The 21167-nt window shown below is 49.1% G+C and overlaps 1 protein-coding gene across 2 annotated transcripts in view; it reads left to right on the top strand.

The window, feature by feature from the left end:
• The window catches only part of TMEM178B (transmembrane protein 178B), a 344208-nt gene that overhangs the window by 301923 nt on the left and 21118 nt on the right, over nucleotides 1–21167 (top strand). The window contains exons 1-3 of one of the 2 annotated variants that reach the window (XR_009053348.1): nucleotides 8658–8876; nucleotides 9886–10023; nucleotides 20509–20585. Coding sequence is in view for 1 of the 2 variants with exons in the window: in XM_057733437.1 (XP_057589420.1) it covers nucleotides 9886–10023 (138 nt within the window). In the remaining variant the exon portion in view is untranslated. Of the gene's footprint in view, nucleotides 1–8657; nucleotides 8877–9885; nucleotides 10024–20508; nucleotides 20586–21167 lie in introns of those variants that run through there. The other variant, XM_057733437.1, reaches the window with a different exon arrangement.

The raw sequence follows: 21167 nt of genomic DNA, 5'->3' as shown, positions 1-21167 counted from the left end.
CATATGGAATAGATAGGCTTGTGCATTATTTTTCATTTAATATTCTGTTATGAACTTTTCCCTTGTCATTGACATTCTTCAAAAGAGTAATTTTAATAGCTGAATAATACTCCATTAGATTTTATTGAATGTTAAATTCTCTTCTGGGGTTTGAAGCGGCATGGAATCTGGAAAGGATTGAGGACTGGGAAGGGCATGGGCAGACAGAGGTTCCCAGGCCTGCCTCTGACTGGCTGTGTGACCTTGATCAACTAAAATTGCACTGTCTCCATTTCTAAGTCTACAACATGAGATAAATAGCATCTCCCTTCTAGAGCCCCCGGGAGGCTTCACGGGCGTGTCCTGTGTAAATTGCCCAGCACAGAGCGCCTGCATGTAGTAATTACACAATAAATGTTCATTCCTGTTTATCTTGCCTTCCCCAGGCCTTTCAAAGTCTCTGCCATCAACCAATTCTGAGGGGCCTGCAACACATTTCTGGAAAGCATGGTACTCTCTAAGGTGTCCATGTGTCTTAAAGCTCCCATCTTCTCATCGCTTTGTGGAGACTCTCTGGGGACACAGTCTTGCCACCCAGATTTCTGTCCTCCGCACTCAGAGCAGCTGTCAGTGACACGTGATCTAGAGGAGGCAAGATGGGAGCTTCTCGTGGGTGGAAGAACGATGGTACTGGTCCAGCTCATCGCTCCCAGCAGGAAGACCCCCGAGGACAGAGACCTGGGCACCCAGTGGGTGTATCTGGTTGGCTGAGCTGCAGTTTCCTTCTCATCACTCCTGTCTGCAGTTTCTGTCGTCGGCTCAGCAGTGTGGCAGCAGGGAGAAGGGAGTCATTCTTGAGGTTTTTACGGTTTGGGACTCTGCCTCTCAGTTCTGGGGTTTTTTTCCCCTTCTTTCTTCTCTCCAGGCACTCGCTTTAGCTGCTGACCTAGCTTTCTTTCATCAGGCAAGTACAAATTTTGCAATTTGCCTTCCCTTGTCTTGACAATGGATGTGATTTGTATACGGCAGCATCACATAATGTCCCTATTTATGGCAGCCCTCTGATCCGGAGGTAGGGTTGAGGAGCAGGAAGCTTCAAGCCCGTCTTCTGACCCAGAAACCACGTCTCATTTCTACCTTCCCCCACGATCTCTTCCTGACTTGGGGGAGGAGGGCTAGGCAGCACCGAAAGGTCTGTTGGGATCGTAATCTGTGGTGTATCACATGTGCTCATTCAACTTTATAGGAAGGAGCCCCCACGTCACATGGCTCTGCGTGATCTGGAACCTGAACCCATGTTGTTGTTTTCTTTGTGTATACTATAAAAAAAAGCTGCGTTGAATTGCTAAGCAATAGTTAATGCTGGCTTTTAAAAATAAGATTGGAGGAGAGAGATGTTAGCTTCAAGTCACAATGACATTTGAATCACTGAAGTGGGTTGAATTGGGTAAGCACATCCTCCTCACGCCGCCTTAGTCCACGGTGCACACAGTTTTAGTAATCGTTACAGGGTTGGATGCTGATCTCATTTAGGAAACATTTATTGAGTACCTGCTTATGCCAGGCAACGCGCTGGGGGCTGGAAAGACCAACCAGACACGACCATAGCCCTGAACAAGCTCGCATTTGTTGGAGGAAGGAATACATAATAATTATAGTAAGACGTGGTAAATGCTCAAGGACTGATTATCAACCAAGTCCTACAGGAACCTCAAGCACTGGACGCCAGTGTCGGCTAAAGCACCCTGGACGCCTCTCAGATGTTTACTTTTTAGGGAAATTTTAAGGATGGTGAGAAGCTTGCCAGGTGGAATGTGTGGGCAGCCGCGTTGGCAGAGAGCACAGTGCCATCAAGGAAAGAGGGAGGAAAGTGCCAAGCCTTTCAGAGAACTGCAGTTTGTCATGACCGGAGCACGGGGCTCTTGGGGAAGGATGGAGACACAGGGATGGGCGGAGGGCACTTTCTTATGGAAACCCAAGAACTATTTTGTTTTCCCAAAAAAATGGTTTCACAAACATAGCTTCATTACAATGCTGAACCAATTTACACTCTGCATGAAAGCCATAGGCAAAACCTTTTCATTATGTATACAAGGAAGACATCAACATAGGTTCCTATTCCAGACTTGCGAGCTACTTCTCTGTTTCAGTGTTAATTAACTAGATCACTGAAGAGTTAAGGCCTTGCCCCATGCCTCTTCCTTCTAGATCAGTACAGTGCTCTCTGCTAGAGCCCAGATTTCAAGCAGCCTCTACGGCCCCCGGCACCTCTGCTATTAACTGCCGTGGCCTCCAGCTGTTTTGATCCCCCGAGGATAAGAAGCCTCGACACTCTAGGGTAGATGCATCTCAATATTAACAAACAAATATAAACCCTTCACCTCAGCCTCTCCTGGTAACTGAGAGGTGCAAGAACAGATCCCAGAAGCCTCTTCCCTCTGGGTACCAAATCCTTAATTAGGGACTAACCCCAACATGCCGCTCAGCTCTTGTATGCTCATGTACAACATATGCAAGAGATGTGGTCCATGATAAAAAAAAAAAAAGGACCACTTTCAGTGATTTAAATTTCTATTTACACTAGCTCTAGCTTTGTGCCAGGTACTAGTCTAAGCAGTTTATACATCTTAATTTATGTAATCCGCTTAATAACCCTTTGAGGTAGGTATGGTCATAATCTCTACTTATAGATATGGAAACTGAGATCCAGAGAGAAGGACTAACTTGCTCAAGTTCACACAGCCCGTGCATGGCAGAGCCAGGATTTGAACCAGGGCAGCCTGGTTCCCAGAACCCATGCTTTCATCCCCACCTGTTGAATCTCTGTATGGTTATCCAGAATCAAAACCCCCACTTCCTTCGGAGATGGCTGCTGTGCAGTAATTGGCTCCTGGAATATTCTTTCCCCTGTGAATCGGTTTGTCCTGAGTTGATCTCGCAGCTAACGTGTTCATTACCCGCTATCTTTCTCCACTTCTTACTTTCCAGACTGATCCCTTGGGGCAAAAACACTGAGTTCTGTCCTCATCAGCTTACCGTATCCTCCCGTTCTCGTGACTTTGCACCCCAAAGGGACTGATTCACTTGGGAATGCACGTCCAGCTCCCAGGGCAGCTGACACCCTTCCATCCTTGTAGTCAAGGCAGTGCTCATATCATTCAGAGGTGCCCGTGTGGCCAGCAGAAGAGGACCATGACCTTGTTGGTTTCGCCACGCTCTTGACCCTGGACCGTTACTATAGCGTCTGCCCGCCCCATCTCCTGTCTTCACTGGCACAGCAAGGTCTACCCCATACGTACCCTCACCATTTCTCTTTTTTTAATGAGAAAAAAATTCCAATCCTCATCAATTTTTTTGTACAACGTCTTTCAAGAGCAAGTAGAAAGATATTCAGAGCCCATATATATTTTCCTTCTGTGAGTGGTGTTTATTTAAATGCAGATATCCTGGTTTCCGGTATAGAGCTGCAAGCAGTACCTTTCCATTTAAATGTTAATAGGAGTGTAAACTTCAAAATCAAAATTTTTCCGCGAGGGAGAACTCCTTTTGCTGGTTCTATTTAATGGTTCTCCTGGCCTTGCTTCCTCCACCACCCTCATCATCAACCCCCTTCTGCCCACTCCTTTCCACTGCGCTAAACTAAATTCTTTTTCTAAAAAGTTTAGAATGTACGTTTTCATTCTAAACATTAGAATGTCAAACATTAGGGTTGTGGGATACAGATATGGGACTCCAACCCAGCACAATTCATGAGAAGATTTTTCTTTATCTCAGCTTTTGCCTGCAGAGTCCAACTCAGCGTTCTAAGTTCTGTCCGAGGGGATTATTCTTAGGATGACCCTGCATAGTATTTTCCCAAGGCTTCAGATAGATGAGTTAGGTTTTCCTTTTCCTTTTCTTTTTCCTTTTCCTTTTCCTTTCCTTCCTTCCTTCTTTCTACAAAAAGGCAGGGAAAGATGGGGAAAGAAATAACAGTTGAGCCTGGAACGACGCAGGTTTGAGCGATGTGGGTCCACTTATTTGCAGGTGTGTTTCGAGAGAACGTACGACAGCAGCACAAGATGCCTGTCGACTGAACCCATGGATGCAGCATCGCAGAGTCAGAGAAGCTAAGTGTGCAGGGGGCCGACTATAAGTTACACGTGATTTTCCACTGTGTGGGGGGGTTGGCGCCCCAACCCCCCCCCCCATTGTTTAAGGGTTAACTGTACAAGCTATGGAAATTCCTGGGTGCAAAGTGCTGCTGTGGGCACAGTGAACAATCACAAAGAGTAAAAAAGGCAGTTTCTTACTCCTAAAGAAATAAAATGGACACATAGGATAATGTAGATGGGCAGGAATGGGGCCATCTCTGTGTGGGTCATTCCATAGGCAGAGGGGCTTTTGGGATTTTCTCAAATGCAAATAAAAAGTAACAAAGATTTAAAGATAATGAAAATAATATCTAATGCCTGAAACCCAAATATGGCGACTGTAATAACCTTTCTAAGGACCTCATGGACCAAATTTTTTGTGTGAATGTGATATCTGGCTTCATCTTTTATTTCTTTATCTTTTTCCTTCATTTCCTTATTGATTATTTTTATCCTGTTATACTGTGCACATTTTGTAAGACTCCTGAATCTTTTGGACCAAGACAGGACGGTTAATCCATAAGTTAGAATTGATTTTATAATATAAATTTCAGTGATTTTGATTCTGCTATTATATGGTGTTATTTTGTTCTTCAGAGAGTTCTTTTCAATAGCATCCTTTTTTTTTTAATAATATATTTTTTTGTGACTGTCTTTATTTTTTTATTTTTTTAATATATTTTATTTATTTATTTATTTATTTATTTATTTATTTATCGGCTGCGTTGGGTCTTCGTTACGGCACATGGGCTTTCTCTAGTTGTGGTAAGCGGGGGCTGCTCTTCATTGTGGTGTGCGGGTTTCTCATTGCAGTGGCTTCTCTTGTTGTGGAACACAGGCTCTAGGCACATGGGCTTCAGTAGTTGTGGCATGTGGGCTCAATAGTTGTGGCTTGTGGGCTCTAGAGTGCAGGCTCAGTAGTTGTGGCGCACAGGCTTGGTTGCTCCGCAGCATGTGGAATCTTCCTGGACCAGGGATTGAACCCGTGTCCCCTGCATTGGCAGGTGGATTCTTAACCACTGTGCCACCAGGAAAGTCCCCAATAGTATCCTGTTCTTAATTCATGGAAGCAAGCTATGTTTCTTCTCTTGTCTCTTGGGGATATTAATAATAATTTTTTAAATTATTTTTAAAAAATTTTAAACAGTTTTTAAAGGTTGCTTTCTATCTACAGTTGTTATGAAATACTGGCTATATTCCCCATGTCGTACAATACATCCTTGAGCTCATCTTATACCCAGTAGTTTGTTTCTCCCACCCCCAACCCTGCCACTGGTCAGCACTAGTTTGTTCTGTGTCTATGAGTCTGCTTCTTTTTTGTTATATTCACTAGTTTATTGTATTTTCTTAGATTCCACATATAAATGATATTATTCCAGTATTTGTCTTTCTCTCTCTGGCTTGTTTCACTAAGCATAAAGCCTTCCAAGTCCATCCATGTTGCTGCAAAAGGCAAAATTTTGTTATTTTTTATAGAACACTGAGTAGCATGCCATTGTATACGTGTGTGTGTATAAATATATGCATCACATTTTCTTTATCCATTCATCTGTTGATGAACATTTAGGTTGCTTCCATATCGTGGCAATTGTAAAAATGCTGCTATGAACATTGGGGTGCATGTATCTTTTCAAATCAGTGTTTTTGGTTTTTTCGGATATATACCCAGGAGTAGAATTGCTGGGTCATAGGGTAGTTCTATTTTTAGTTTTATGAGAAAACGCCATACTGTTTTCCACAGTGGCTGCACAAATTTACATTCTCACCAACAGTGTACAAAGGTTCCCTTTTCTCCACATCCTCACCAACATTTGTTATTCGTGGTCTTTTTCATGATGGACATTCTGACAGGTGTGAGGTGATACCTCATTGTGGTTTTGATTTGCATTTCCCAACAATAATTTTTAATGATTGTTTCTTTTTCCTGCGGTTTGTTTCCCCAAGTTCTTTTTCTCCCAGCTTATAGCTTTTCTCAGGTATTTGGGGCTGCCTGGAAGCCCTGAGTGGGGGGCGGGCTTACAAATGGGAAGCTTCACTGTAGATGGTTGCAGGGGCCGCTTATGCCTCCGCCCGCCGCACACAGTGGCAGTGCGTCTAGATACCTTCTCTCGTGCTGGTCATCACCAGAAAGGTCTCTCCCAGCTTCCAGGCTGTAGGGCAAAGGCAGAGCAATCCGTGTCTTCAGCCAGGCAGAAGAGGTCTGGGGTCTCAAGGGTAAGCATTCAACACGCTCTGTGTGCACAGGCGCTTACTTACCCTGTGTGTAATGACCCTCAGCTGTGTCAGCCAGTCCTCTCCTGAGCTTGTCGACCCCTAGTCCTCAGTCCTCCCGCTCCACCCTGGGGGTGGGGAAAGGGGATGGTATCTCCCAGAGGTGTGGAGTGGGTGAGGGGAGCTAGGATTCTAGTTCCAGCTCAAGCATCTTGTACCAAATCCTTGTTTTATCTCCCTCCCCTCTGCTTAACTTCCTGATCCAGAGGTGGTGTTGTTGCCAGTCCCTGAGCCTGCTGGGGATCTGGCAGGATGGTTTTCAGCGTCCCCCCTGCTGGCTCTGCCTTAGCTCAGCAGGTCTGCTGGAGCAGTTACACTGTCTCTCAGCTTTGCGGTTTCCAATCTTCTGTCGCTGCCGACTCCTTTCCTAGTTTCTCCTTCCGTGTGGATTTGTCTTTAAAAAAAAAATCTTGAAACTATAATCCTGGCTTTATTTGGGAGGAAGAAATGCTAGATACATTAATTACGTTATTAATTTTATTTTCCCACACGGCTCAATAACCCAACTCACTCCATGTCTTTAGTTCCCTAGTTTGAGACTGTTGGTCAATAAATTATTTAACGTCTTTAAATCCTGTAAATTAGGAATATTTCTTGTCCTACCTACAAGTTGTTGCTGCAGCTGCCCTGAGTTACCATGTGGGTCTAAGGGCAAAATAACCAGCTGAACATGTGTGGCTCTAGCAAAATCAGGCTCACAGGGTGATGGTGAATGCCCTCCAGGGTATGCCACTGGTGAAAATACTCAGGCCTGGTTTTCATCCTTCTTTCCAGATCAGCAGCTTAGCATGACCCTCAGCTTGTGTTGACAAAGCCTCTGGGAGACAGCAGAGTGCACCTTGTCTGTGTTGGAGGCACAGCTCTCCCTGACCTGGGACACAGATGACTGTTATCTGTCTCGGGACTTTTGGAAGAGGAATTATTCTATTTCCCTTTCTGCCTTTTGCTCTGTTTTCTTCTAAGTAAAGCACTTTGCCTTTATCCACCAACGACAGTACCCTTCCCTCTTTTAATGATTTGCTTTCCCCTTTTCCTGCTCAGCCCACTTCTCCATCCCTGGCCCAAGCACTCACACCTTAGGGGGCTCATTCTCTGTTCAGTCCCCCAGGCAGTACCTGTGCTCCCTTGGGTCTGCACAGCCCAGGGGCCAGTACCAGCCAAGTGTGGCAGGAAGGGGCTCTGTGGCTTCCGCAGGATTGTCCTCTCTAGTGCTGCCAGAGGGGCCAAGATTTTTCCTAGAAACCCTCCAGTTACTGAAAAGAGAACCGTTGGTTTTGTGGGGGCATAGAAGAGGAATTTCCTAACCTGCTTAAGGGGATATAAATCTCCTTTAGACTGAAAATACCCTGGCCTCTCTTTTCCCATTCCCATCAACTCCTAGCCCTTGACTACAGTGGAGAGTGGATGGAGCACCCGTAGCACAGAGTATCCCATTTCCAGGAAGCAGTCCAAATGGATTCAAGAGGGGACCCTTTTCCGCCAAGGAGGCAGCCCAGAGCCGGCTCCTTAGAGTCTGTTGCCATAGCAAAGGAAGAAAGAATTAAGGGATTAAGGCTGGTGGCCATGGGGAGATGGAGTGGCCGGGATGACCACAGAAGAAAAGTGGTACTGGCTCAACTGGCAGGAACATTCCTCTCTTATTTCAAGCCACTGCGGATGCCTGAGCGAGGAGCCCGCTCAGGAAGCCTGGCGCACGTTTGAGTGCTGGGATCTAACACGCTCTCAGCCAAGTTCCCTCTGGCATGTTTAGCGATCTGAGCAATAGGCACAGTGTGGCCTGATAATTAGGCATCCTTGGCAGTTCACGGAGATGACGGCAATGGGTGTGGCTGCTCCCTGACTGGGGCAGGCACTCTCGGGTCAGCAGGAGTGGGAAGGACCAAGGAGAACTCAGTAAAGCAGGAACCTACTCGTGGCTCTCTGTGGATTTCTACCTCTGTGACCGGGCCCTGTCAGGTCCCTCCTCATCAGGGGAAGGCTCAGCTGCTGTTCGCCTCCCCACCCTCCAACCAGCTTCCTCCCTGCGCAGGTGGGGAGGGGGCTGCCAGTGTCTGATCTTCAGTGTCAGGACAAGGAGTGTGGACCACATGCATCTCCCGGGTGGGGAGGGGTGGGCAGGGAGGGTGGGAGGTCTCAAGCCAAACCGTGCCAGATAGCCTCTGTTTGCTCCATGGACGGGGTGACAGGTATGAGCGCGAGGTACAGAGGGGGTGTGACGCCTGTTAGGTGCTCCCCACAGAAACCTGGGTGTTCGTTTCCTGGGGATGAGAACAGACCATCCATGCTTGCGTGGATGGGTGGGGGGCTGATGTAGTTTGCTGTCTGGTCCCCACCCCCCACACACACCCATATACTCCCTCCCTTCCTCCAAGACAAGGGAACGCCCAGGGAGTCTCCAGGCTGCTCTGCAATCCCCACCCCCCATTCCCTACGGCAGAGGCCCAGACAAATGGCTCCTGTGTGGAGACCCGTCGGGGTGTTACCCAGGAGGAGGTAAGAAGGCTGAGTTCCAGGGAAGGAGTGTGAGGCCAGGGGGGTGAAGTGGGGTGGGGTGAGGTGAGGTGAGGTGGGGGATGGGCCGGAGGGTGGGGCTGGAGCAGAAGGAAGCCACGATGCTGCGTGAGGCTGAGACATGGCAACAGCTCGGCCCTCTCCCTTCTGCTAAAAATACTGTCATTCCAGATGGCCCTCCTCCCCGCTGTGCCCATGCCAGGCTTTGTCTGGCAGGTCAGTGGGGTGTGGAGTGCAGAAGGGCCTGATCCGGACAGCTGGACTGACCTGAGAAGGCCTCCTGGGGGGCTCAGTCTTAGAGCAGGAAGCATGGCGCCCCCCCTGCCACCCCACATGCCGGGCGAGCTGAGCCCCTGGGGACCGGGCTGGAGGAGGAGGAAAGAGATGCTATCTGGAGCCTCCTCCTCACACCTGACCTCCTAGGAGACCAGCAAACCCTGGAGGGAAGGGAGGGAGTCCTTGGCAGGTACAGCCAGACTGCCAAGACCCAGCCCAGCTCTAACGGCCCATTTGTCCGGTTCTCACCACCCCAAGAGGTGAGTAATGCTGGGTTAGGGCCCGGGAGCCACACAGATCTGGGTTTGATGCCCTGTCCTACCACTCACTGTACGGCTTTCAGCGACTTGCTCCATTTTTCAGAGAGGGATAAAACAGTACCTATCTTAGAAGGTTGAGAGAGATGCTTGGGAAGAACAGTGCTGTGCCCAGCACAAAGGAGACGCGGAAGAAATGACAGCTGTTACGCTGATGATCTCTCCCTGTGCTTACGGACCAAGCCATCCGGGCGTGTGTTTGCATGTGAGGATGCAGTCACCATCGGGGGCTCTGTCCTCTGCAAAGGAAGCTCGGTCGTGCCAACCTGCCTGCAAAGGGCAGGTTGCCTCCCTGCCCCTGCGGTGCCCGGCCTCCTCCCCCTTGCCCAGGGCTGGGGTGCTCTGGACCCTGCGTTCTGGGCTCCAGTGCTAACTGTTCCCCGCCTGCTTCCCCGCAGACCTGCGCAGGATGACGGCCGGCTTCATGGGCATGGCGGTGGCCATCATCCTCTTCGGCTGGATCGTCGGCGTGCTGGGCTGCTGCTGGGACCGAGGCCTCATGCAGTATGTGGCCGGGCTTCTCTTCCTCATGGGAGGTAAGGCCTGGGGCTGTGGGGCGGGAGGTCCTGGTTACCGGGATTCCGAGAGAACAGCTGGTGGGCACGCGGACGAAGGCCCAGGTTCGGTGGGGGTGCGTTCACTCACGCATCCAACAAGCATGTGTTGCACTGCTCTTAGCCACTCACCACTGCTGGTCCTTGCCGTCGGGGCTCTGCCCACCTGGCGTGGGAGAGACTGTGGCAATGGCATTGGGAGAGGTGTCAGGTCCGAGGTGCGCGTGAACCTAGGAGATTCTCAGGCGTTTTATGCACATACTATACAAGCTATACTTTGGGGTGGCGGCAGGTCCCACCTGGGCAGTTTCCCCTTCTAAAGCCTACTTTTCCCCTGGATTTATGGGTCTCAATGCTGCTCCTGTTTCCAAACGAGGCTCTAAATGTTGTAGGACAGGGCTAGACCTGCCACCTGTCTCCCTTACCATCTGTTACTGTCATGGCCCTAGAACAAATCCCGTCCTTATAAAGGGTTGTATATATGCAGAACTGTATAGCTTTGAGGGAATAGGTTCAGGACCATGGGAAGTAAAAGTTAATCCATGATCTACACGTGCCTCTTTTCTTCCTGAAGAGCTGAGAAATGCTTTTTGGTCTTCTGGTTTGAATCTCAGTCTAAAGTCAAAGCTAACTGTGGGTATACCCATCACAGTACACTCCTAGGAGAGAAGTGGATGGATGACTTGCATGGAGTTAGGAAGAGGAGGAATTGGGCTTGGACAGAGGGAATTAGAAATATGGATGGTTAAAAAGGACATTGAGTCCCATGCATGGAAACCAGTGTCAGTTAGATGGCAGACACCGTGTAATGGCCTGACTCGGGGTCTCTGAGCAGGGGCGGGAGGTGGAGGAGTGGGTCCAGCTGGAGAAAGGAGGTGACTGACCTTCTAGGTGGACGCAGAGATCTGGGGGCTAGTGAGCTGTGGGTTAGGAGAGGCGGAGGAGAACGGCAGGGTTCCACTTGGTGCCTGACCATATATCCGTGCTCCCCCGAAGCACAGACACCCCGTGCCTCCCAAATTCTCTATTCTCTGCCATCACAGTCGACTGTCCCCGCCCAGCACCACCTCCCTGTGGGTCCCACGCTGGCACTTAGGGCAGAGGCTGGGGAGGGAGGGGCACGGGCGGCTCCCTCACCTCTCCTTCTGGTCTCCCGCTGAGACAGGGGCCCACAAAACCAGCCCCCCCCCACGCTTTCCACGCCCAGGTGTCCTCACTGAAGCAAGGGTCACACGTGGCCCAGGATTTCCATACTTGGTGTTAGCAGCACAGAATCTTTTTCATTTCCACCTTCCAGTCAAAATCTTCCATGGACCCTGAAATGTGAAAAGATAAAAGTGGAGTGGCTCTGTTTGTAGTGAGTGTTCTCTCTAAGACTCTTATGGTTGCACAGAGATGGGCTCCAGTAAAACGGGCTTTTCTAAGGCTCTAGAAAGGCCTCCCAGGAATCCGAGAAAAGCTGAGCAAACAGGCCTTGGGCAGAGCAGGAATCCGGGAGCCCTGGGAGCAGACACTCTTTCATCTCGCCTCTTCCAAGGTATTCCCACCTCCTTGCACGGTTTGCTCTCCAGGCCAGCGCTCAGCTCACATCCTGCCCAGGTGCTGGGCCTTCCAACTCTGACAGCTTCAGAGAAAGACAGAGAGATGGGCCCACTGATCTTTCCAGGCAAGGCCACACATCACTGTGACTTGAAAGGGGCGGGGGGGGAGGGCGTCCCTGGGACACTTCCCACTCACCTGAGATCCTGGGCGGGAACTCTCCCAGAAGAGGGTTTGGGGCAGACAGTGGGGGACGGGAGGGTGCCTGGAGCCCTGCCCCCTATTCGCTAAGGCTCCACCCAGAAGCCGAGGGCTCTAGGGATGCCAGTTGAAAGCCCTTGGGCTGGACTAGGGACCTGAGGCCTCTCCCTACAGGGGAATGAGGGAGGGCATTGCTTCCCTTCTACCTGCTTAGTGATTATAATCACTGCACAGTCGAATCACCTACAGGGCTTTTAAAAGTAGTGGTGCTGGGGCCCCGCCCAGACTGATTCAAGCTGAACTTCTGGGGGTGACCCTGATGTGCAGTAAGGGGTGAGAGCTGAGGCAATAGATGACCTTTAAAAGTTCCCTCCAGCTCTGAAATGTTATGGTTCTGGGGATGAACCAGTTGGGCATCCTCCCGTGATTTGTTTCCTTCCTTCCCCCGACTCCCCCCTCCCCCCTCCCCATGACTACTCCTTAAATCCTTAGGCAGCATCAGAGGGAAGTGCTGTCACAGGGCTTCAGTTATTGCTATGGAGGCCCATATGAGCCCTGACCACTGAGGGTCCCAGCTAAACCTGCTTTCCCAGCACCTGTGGCACTCCCTTTCTTATTTTTAATGGAAAAACCATAGTTCATGATAAAATGTTAGCATCCAGAAGAGCTTTGGGGAAGCTGCTGTCCTAAGGCTTGTTTCTTGCTGATGGGAGCATTGTCCTGCCTGGAGTAGAGCCACCCCACCCACCCTGGAGCTTCATTACCTTGTCCACAGGTAGAATTGTCCTCTGGCCAAAGGGGCTGGGGAGGGAAGTGGTGTCCACACATCTCATGGGTACCATCAGAGAGGCCCCAATAGGAGAGGAACAAGGACAGAGCCACTAAGAGCTGATCCCTTGAACCCTGATCTTTTGGAGAAGATAAAGCTCTGGGGGAGGAGGGCACCCTCTTCCTTTTCAAATTAGTGCCCTTTTCAAGGAGGCCAGACACAGCCGCAGGGGGCTACCCAGAGCAGCTGCTGCCTGCTGACGCCATGAGTTTGGTTTCGTTCAGAGCTAGGGAGGGAGCAGGCTCCGTGCAGAAGCTGTGCCTCCCTGTCCCTGCTCAGCACAGGAAGCTGCTGAGGGGGAGGGGTGTCAACCCAGGACTGAAGGCCTGTCCTGTAGAACCCTGTGTGTCAAAAAGAGACATGTCAGCATCAACCCCTCCCAGAGCCCGACCGGTCCCTGTCCTCCAGGAGTTCATTGTCTAGGGCTGACCTGTTGAGGGGCTTGGAGAGTCAGCTACCTGCGACAGCCACCTCATGAACACGGCAAAGCCGTCAGTCACTCAGACGCTGGTGTTTGTGACCGAAAGGTCCCACGGCCTTAGCTGTCACCCAGACTGTCATTTCAGGCACGTGTAACTGAGCACAGACTAGTGCCCAAGGGGTTAGATTGGGCAGCAAGGGAGAAAGGTGATGGGGACCAACCACTGCAGTGCTGCCGAGCCGGCCAGGTGCGGTGAGCAGGTGGAAAAGAAGGGGTCGGCAAGAGTGGAGAAGGAAAATGTAAAGTCAGGTCTGAAGATGGAACTGCAGTTGACTTTAGATGAACCGAACCAAGGCCAAAATACAAACAGAAGAGCTCTATTCACAACCTCTTCTTATTCCCACATGAAGTGGGGTGGCCCACACTTCTCTTCCGGATTTAACTATTTCTGGGGTTAAAGAGAGGGCACCCCACACCTCGGGAGATGACTAGCAATGAGTTGTTTAATGAACGCTCAACCCAGAAGAGGCAATTCATTCAGTATGGCAGCTCCGTTGGGCCAGGAGGCTGGGGGTGGTGGGTGGGATCCCGTTTCCCCTTTGGCAGGGCCTCCAGGGGACGATGTAGCCCAGACGGCACGACAGCATTCGGGTGCAGCTGCCAGAAACAAGCGTCTAGATGAATCATCAGTGGGATTTAGAGGCACAGGGACAGGATGACACGGGGGGATGGACAGCGTGGTAAGGGAGCATCTGACTCCTACGATTACTTGTAATTCACTTGCCGGGCAAACCTAGAGCCACTTCATGGACACAGATCTAAAAGATGGGTATGAACATCCAACACCCATGCCCCACCCCCTCAGTACCCCCTCGCATGTCCCCGTCCTCCCACACTCTTGGCAGGCATCAGTCATCTCTGCCCGGAGCTTCCACCTAGACTAATGCTGGAACCTCCTATCTAGACTCTGGCACCTGGCAGTCAGTCCTTCCTAGGGCAGTTGGCATAATATTTTTGAAGCTATAAATCAAATACTCACCTACCACCAATGCTCCAAAAGCTTACACTTAAAATTCAACTTCCTTAACCTTCTTTAGAAGCTCTCTCAGTTAGCTTGGGCTGCTGTAACAAAATACCAGAGACTGGGTGGCTTATAAAAACAGAAATTTATTTCTCGCTGTTCGGGAGGCTGGGAAGTCCAAGGTCAAGGAACTGGAAGATTCGGCATCTGGTGAGAACCTGCTTTCTGGTTCATAGATGTCATGGATGGTACCTTCTTGTGTGTTCTCATATGGTGGCAGGGTCAAGGGAGCTCTCTGGGGCTTCTTTTGTAAGGTCACTAATGCCATTCCTGAGGGCACCACCCTCATGACCTTCACCTCCCCAAGGCCCCTCCACTTAATACCATCATCTCGGGGGGTAGCATTTCAACATAGGAATTTGGGGGCACACAGACATTCAGTCCGTGGTGGAAACCGTATGTAATCTGGCTCATTCTACCTCCCCCACCTCCTTTCCTATTCTTTTCCCTACACACACATCACTCCAGCCACACCAGTCACTCCAGCCACACCAGCTGCTGCTCTCCCGGAACACACAGTTTCACTTCAAGGCCCTGGAGTGACCCTATATCTTTGCTCACAGTGCTTTCCCTGCCAACACCTCATGACTGGCTCCTTTAGGATTCAGATTCCAGCCGAAAAGTCACTGCCTCAGAGAGGGCTTTCTGGACTACTCCATTTAACAAACCTACCCAGTCACTCTCTACATTTTAATTAATTTTCTGCAGCACATCTACTACTTTATGATGTGTTTATTGGTTTGGGTTGCTTTTTTTAAAGCAACTTAAAACAAACATTTGTTATCTCACAGTTTCCCTGAATCAGAATTCCAGGCAGGCTTAACTGTGTTCTCTGCTCAGGATCTCACAAAACTGCAGTCTAGGTGTCAGCCAGGGCTGGGGTCTCATCTAAGGCCAGGGTTCTCTTCCAAGATCATGATGCTGTTGGCAGAATTCATTTTCTGCAGCTGTAGGACTCATGGAAGCTTGCTTATGCAAAGCCAGCAGGAGAGAGAGTCTCTGACTTCTTCCATCTCTGACCTTCAGATTCTTTTTTTTTTTTTTTTAATATATATAGACTTTCTTTTTTAGAATAGCTTTAGGTTTACAGAAAAACTGAGCAGACAGTACAGAGAATTCCCATATTACCCTCTGCCCTTGCACAGTTTTCCCTATTATTATCTTGTGTTAGTACAGTACATTTATTACAATTAATGAATAAATATTGGTACATTGATATAACAATGGTATAACAACGGTATACCAATGTACCAATATTTATTCATTAATGTCCATAGTTATTTTGATTCCTTTTTCTGTTGTTACCTGATATCCTTTTTCTGTTCCTGGATCCCATGCAGGATCCCCCATTACATTTAGTTGTCATGTCTCCTTGGGCTCCTCTTGGCTGTGTCGGTTTCTCAGACTTTCCTTGTTTTTAATGACCTTGACAGTTGAGCACTTGAGGAGTGCTGGCCGTGCATATTGCAGGATGCTCCTCTGTTGGAACTTGTCTGATGTTCTTCTCATGATTAGACTGGATTGTGGGTCTGGGGAGGAAGATCGCACAGGTAAAGTGTCGTTTTCATCACATCATTTCAAGGGTACGTACTGTCACCATGATTTGTGATTAATGATATTACCCTTCATCACCTGGCTGAAGGAGTGTGTGTCAGGTTTCTCTGCTGTAAAGTTACTCTTTCGTTTTCCCTGTTTCCATACTGTCCTCTTTGGAAGGAAGTCACTAGGCACAGCCCATACCTAAGGCGTCAGGGGCTATGTCTTTCCTCCTTTAGGGTGGAGGGCCTGCATAAATTATTTGGAATTCTTCTGCACACAAGATTTGTCTCTTCTCCCCTGTTTATTAATTGATTCAATCCTTTATTTATGTCAATGTGGACTCATGAATGTTTATTTTATGCGTCGAGTCGTAATTGAATACTGTGTTTATTTTGTGGTCCAGTTCCGGCTCTGGCCACCGGGAGCTCTTTCAGTTGGCCCCCGTGCCCCTTTGGGGTGCTCTCATCAATGTGAGGTTTTGCTTTTGCTTTTTGTGAGCACTTCCTTAGTTTTGGGCACTGCAAGGTGCTCCAGGCCCATCTTGTGTATTTCCTGCCTCAGTCTTAGAACTGGCCATTTCTCCCAGGAGACGGATTCCTTTTTTGGAGAATGGTATTAGAAACCAAGATCTGGACACTCGGTGTCTGCCGTGTTTTTAACACTGTATTTGTCCATTGCCCCCCACTTCCCGCCTCCCACCACCAACATAGACGTCAGCTCCGTGAGCTCCAGAACTTCTTCTGCCTTATTCTCCAAGGTACCCTCAGTGTCTGGAACAGTGCCTGCAGCCTCAAATATCTGTTGAATGTATGTATCAGAAAAGGGAGTTGTGTACAACAGAGAAAATGTTTTGTTTTTTTCTTGATAGAGCAGCATTCCTTCAAGAAGTTAGCCTGTCTTCTGTTCCTGGTCTGACCTTCTCCTCTTCCATGGGGTTTCTTATTCTCATTTTATCTTTATTGGAACAGTCCTGGAGTCTGTCTCAAATTCCTTTTGGAGGTAGGGTATGAATTATACATGACCTCATGAAGAACTTTCTGTCTTTAATTTGGACTCCTAGAATTTATTTGTTTATTTTCAAGGACTTTTACTGAGATATAGTTGACATACGATAAACTGCATATATTTAGTGTACAATTTGATATTTTTTTATTAGTAATGTGTATATGGCAATCCCAGTCTCCCAGTTCATCCCACCCCAACCCGAACCGCTTTCCCCCCTTGGTGTCCATATGTTTGTTTTCTACATCTGTGTCTCCGTTTCTGCCTTGTAAACTGGTTGATCTGTACCATTTTGGACTCCTAGAATTTAGAAATGGAAGGGGCCTCAGAGACCATCCAGTTTGACCTTCTTGTGTTTCCAGATAAGAGCAGTTATGTCAGTTGTCCGAGGTCACCCAGCTAGTGAGTGGCAGAAATGGAGCCAGAGCCCAGCCCTTGACACCAGCCTGGATCCTCGCAGCGCGTCCTGCTGCCGCTGCTTTCAGCTTGCGTGGTGGAGGTCCCCCGGACCGCCTGTGCCACACACGTCTCCCCACACCGGCATAGCTCCAATTCTGTGCTTCTAAGCAGGCGCCAGTCTCAGAATCCTGCTCCATTCCCTTCCTGTTCCTCCCTCCTCACAGCACAAAGGGGCGTGTGGAGCAGACAGTGGCCAGAATTGAGGGCACAGGTGCTAATGGGAAAAAGAAGTCATTAAAGGTCCTTTTCCTCCCACCTGTGATCCGTATAACCTTTTTCTACTTTCCCAGTCAGTCAGGAGGGCAAGGAGAACACCCCAAAGAAGCTCAAGCTATCCACTTTGAGTGATTGCAGTAATTTGCAAACCAGCGATGCCAAATGGCTCCCCCTCCACCAAGCTCTGCAGAGAGCAGTTCAGTTGTGTGATGAACCCCCAGATACCCCTCTTCTGATAGACAAAGACCTTGGTCAAGGCCCCCAGCAATTCTGAAAACTTACAAGCCTGAAATGAAAAGGCCAAGGCATACATGTCTTGGCTGGGCGGCTGTTTCTTTCAGGCAGTAAAGTGATTTTAGGGATGCTGTGAAGTAGGACAACATCCATGCTTCCCCATCCGCCTCTCCTCACTGTCCTTCCGAGCTCCAGCACTGCTCAGAAACGTGGCTAGGACTGGGTTTCTCTGAGTCCAGTAGGGACTGTGCCTCAAAATTCACGACTCCTGGGTAAGAGAAGAGTGACCGCATAAGTTAGACACCATTCTGGGGAGGGAATATACAATCAGTAAGCCAATGACTTACCATGATGCAAGCTTATAAGAAACCCTCAGTAAATAATAGCTATTACTATTATATGTATATGGTAGTAAGTGGTAGTTAGTATTGTACATGTACCCCAAGTGGAATCCGTTCTAATAGGCAGAAGAGAGTCCATAATCTGTCATGACCAAACGAGGGCATAAAGCCCATCTACCTGCCTTGCTAAATGGCTTTTATAGTTTCATGTAAGATTTCACTAGAACATCACAACTCTTCTCTTGACTTTTTGCCTCACAGCCTTTCTTTCAAAAGCCTAAGCAGAGATTCACAGACTTCTTCCTACCCTGGGATATGTCTTGCCCTTTGGAAGGTACATATTTGAATATGTATTAGCATTTGATAATTACATGCACAACAAAGACATTTGGGGGTGGAGACACATTGTCAGGAGGATTAGGAAATAACATCCTCGCTTGTGTAATGTACAACCAGCGGCCAGGGCTGATCACTCCAGCAAGCCAGACAGCAGGGGTGGGGCTTCATTTTTGCCTTAGGAGTTGAAAGAGACCTTAAAGCAGTTGCACCCTTGCCACCCAGTGGGACCTGCCTCTGTGATAGATTTGTACTTTGGAGGAGAATACTAAGCAGCCTTGACCCTGTAAACCCCAATCTGATTGGTCAAGGCCATGCCAGAATGTCCTGTAACCTGCCACCAAACACTCAGCAAAGCCACGCTGCTGCATGTTCTCCAGGGCAAGGGGGATGCTTTGTCACTGAATTCCCAGAGGGAAAGGCTAAGACAGAGCAGACCCTGGAAAGAGATGGAAAGGGAGGGTGATCGGTGGTTTGGGAAGTAGCAACCCTCGTCTCGAATGTCCCTGCCCAGACTTGCCCTTGAGCCGCCTTCCGTTCCCTGCCACCAGACTGGGAGTTAAAGTCCTTCCTCAGGAAGCAGAATCATCCAGCTACAAGGGAGAGTTATGGTTTTATCATGGAGAGCTAGTCCAAGACCAAAGGAGTCTGCCTTTCATGTGTTGCTTCAATTTTCTCACCTGTAACACAGGGCTAATAACAGTACTCACTTGGGGCATAGTTGTGAAAATTATAGCGTTAACTCATGTAAAAAGATTAGAACAATGCCTGCCATTGTTCTCAATAAATTTCTAGATGTTATTATTTTTACTACTGAGATGTTTCTTTTTTTAAACAACCACCTTCAGGGACGCTTTGCTTTAAGCAGCCGCATACCACCACCAACACCACGCAAAGACACACACGCCACAGGGTGATAAAGATGAAATTGCTTGAACAGATATTGTTTCTCTGGCTACTCATTCATTCATTCATTCATTCATTCAGTATTGATTACTTTTTATAAGCCAGGCACTGTTTAAGCACTAAGTAGAGAATAGGATCACGTCCTCATGAAGCTTACATTCTAGCTGGAGAAACGGACAAGAAGCAAGTATCATAAATGCATGATCTGTTGTCAGGAGATGAGAACCATGGAGAAAAATTAAGCTGGGGGAAGATAAGAGAGTTCTGCGGTGGCGGGGGAGGCATCATTGTAGATGAGGGGCCAGTAGGCAGGCACGGCAGCCTCTTAGAGGGGTTAATAGTGAATGAAGGGTGGCAGTGAGCCACGGGAAAACTGACGGGGCAAGATCAGTCCCTGCAGAAAGAACAGCAAGTGCGGGGGCATGAGCTTGCTGGGTCTGAAGAAGTTGAGCAGGAGGACGGTTGTGACAGGAGCAGAGGGAGGTGGAGACATGCCCAAAGCTGGGTGGGTCGCATAGGGCCTTGGAGGCCATGGGCTGGGTTTGATTGATTCTGCCATGCCCTCTGTCTGTTTCACGCGTTGCTCTGGGGTTCTCTCCTGGGCGATCACTTGATAGTGTGTGACTTTTATCAGTGTGACTTTATATCTGGCTCCCTTCAGGCGTACCTATAGCTGGGGCTTCTTCAACCCGCCATGCCTAGTTCCAGTGAGTAAGGGCATGGTATCATGGGGTGGGCAGTCAGGGTAGGGGGACTGTCAGGCACCCCCTGAAAGTGTCGCATTGCCATGCACCCGGTAGCATCCTTCCCCTCCAACCAGGACCAGCTACATAATTTGTGAGTCCCAGTGTAAAATGAAAACTCGGGACCCCTTATTCCAACATTAAGAATTTCAAGATGGTAGCAACAGAACGTGAAAGCCGGCACACAGCTGCTCAGGCCGCAGGCCCACGAAGCCGTGTCTGCCTCCAGCGTTCCTCCACACCCACGCTCCCCATCCCGGGACACCACAGCCTTCTGCTCCAGGGGCTCCCAGAGAGCTTGAGAACTCGGGTCTTTCCCCTGTTCTGCATGCAGCTCCCCTTCTCCCTAACTCAGGCTGACTCTGCTGGGCTTCACATCACGCCTTGTCTTTGATGACTGAATCATCACACAGAACGTGTGTTTCCCCTTCCCTCACAGCAAAAGCTGGCTCCCCAAACATTGCCAGCACAACCTGCTAATAAGACCAGGCTGAGTTCATTGCTTACTGCCATCGGGGAGACCAGCACCTTCCCAAACTGGCAGGCTCTCAGAGGCGGCAGGAAAGGTCGGAATTTGCTGCGAATTGGAACCTTGGTTTAAGGCCTTTATTTCTATGCAGGTCTTTGATTAAGATTGGGTGAGAATCCTGATAACGTCCAAGATTGATGGAAACAGCAGGATTGAAACAAATCTTGGAGCTCACACTGTCTATCGATGGATAGCTATTGAATGGAAGAGCGGATGGATCTTGCAGGAAGTTCCTATAATGAGATCAGACTACTTGCGTGGGCAGGGCAGACCCAGACGTGTAAAGAAAATGAGGGAATAGCAGAGTTCGGTTACTATGGACAGTGAAGTGTGGTTGTGGTTCGGCGTCTAGGCTGGGTGTGGGTGGAAGAGTTGGGGGTCCCACTCAGGTTGGGTGATTTCAACACAGCCTTGGTGCATTCCTGTCTGACCTGCCTCCACCAGCGCAGGCAGGCTCAGACATAGCCCAGACTCAGGCTGGGACCCTGAGACCTCGAGGTCTCCTCCTGTCTTTCCTGGGATAGAGATACCAGCATTGCTGCCCTAAATTGGGGGCCCTTGCTTCCAGACAATGGACTATTAGCCAGAATGGGATGGAGAAAGGCAACCGGGAGGAGAGAAAGGGGGCAGGGTAGCCAGAAGAAGACCATCTCCATTCCTGGGGTGGTTGTTGAGAAAGAGCAGATTTCTCCAACAGCCTTTTCAGTGGAAACAGACCCAGGAGGTAGTGGTGACTCCACAGTGCTTGAT

Source organism: Hippopotamus amphibius, chromosome 4, assembly GCF_030028045.1.
Source record: "Hippopotamus amphibius kiboko isolate mHipAmp2 chromosome 4, mHipAmp2.hap2, whole genome shotgun sequence".
Taxonomy (NCBI): Eukaryota; Metazoa; Chordata; class Mammalia; order Artiodactyla; family Hippopotamidae; genus Hippopotamus; species Hippopotamus amphibius.
This window is presented reverse-complemented; position numbering and strand designations above follow the sequence as displayed.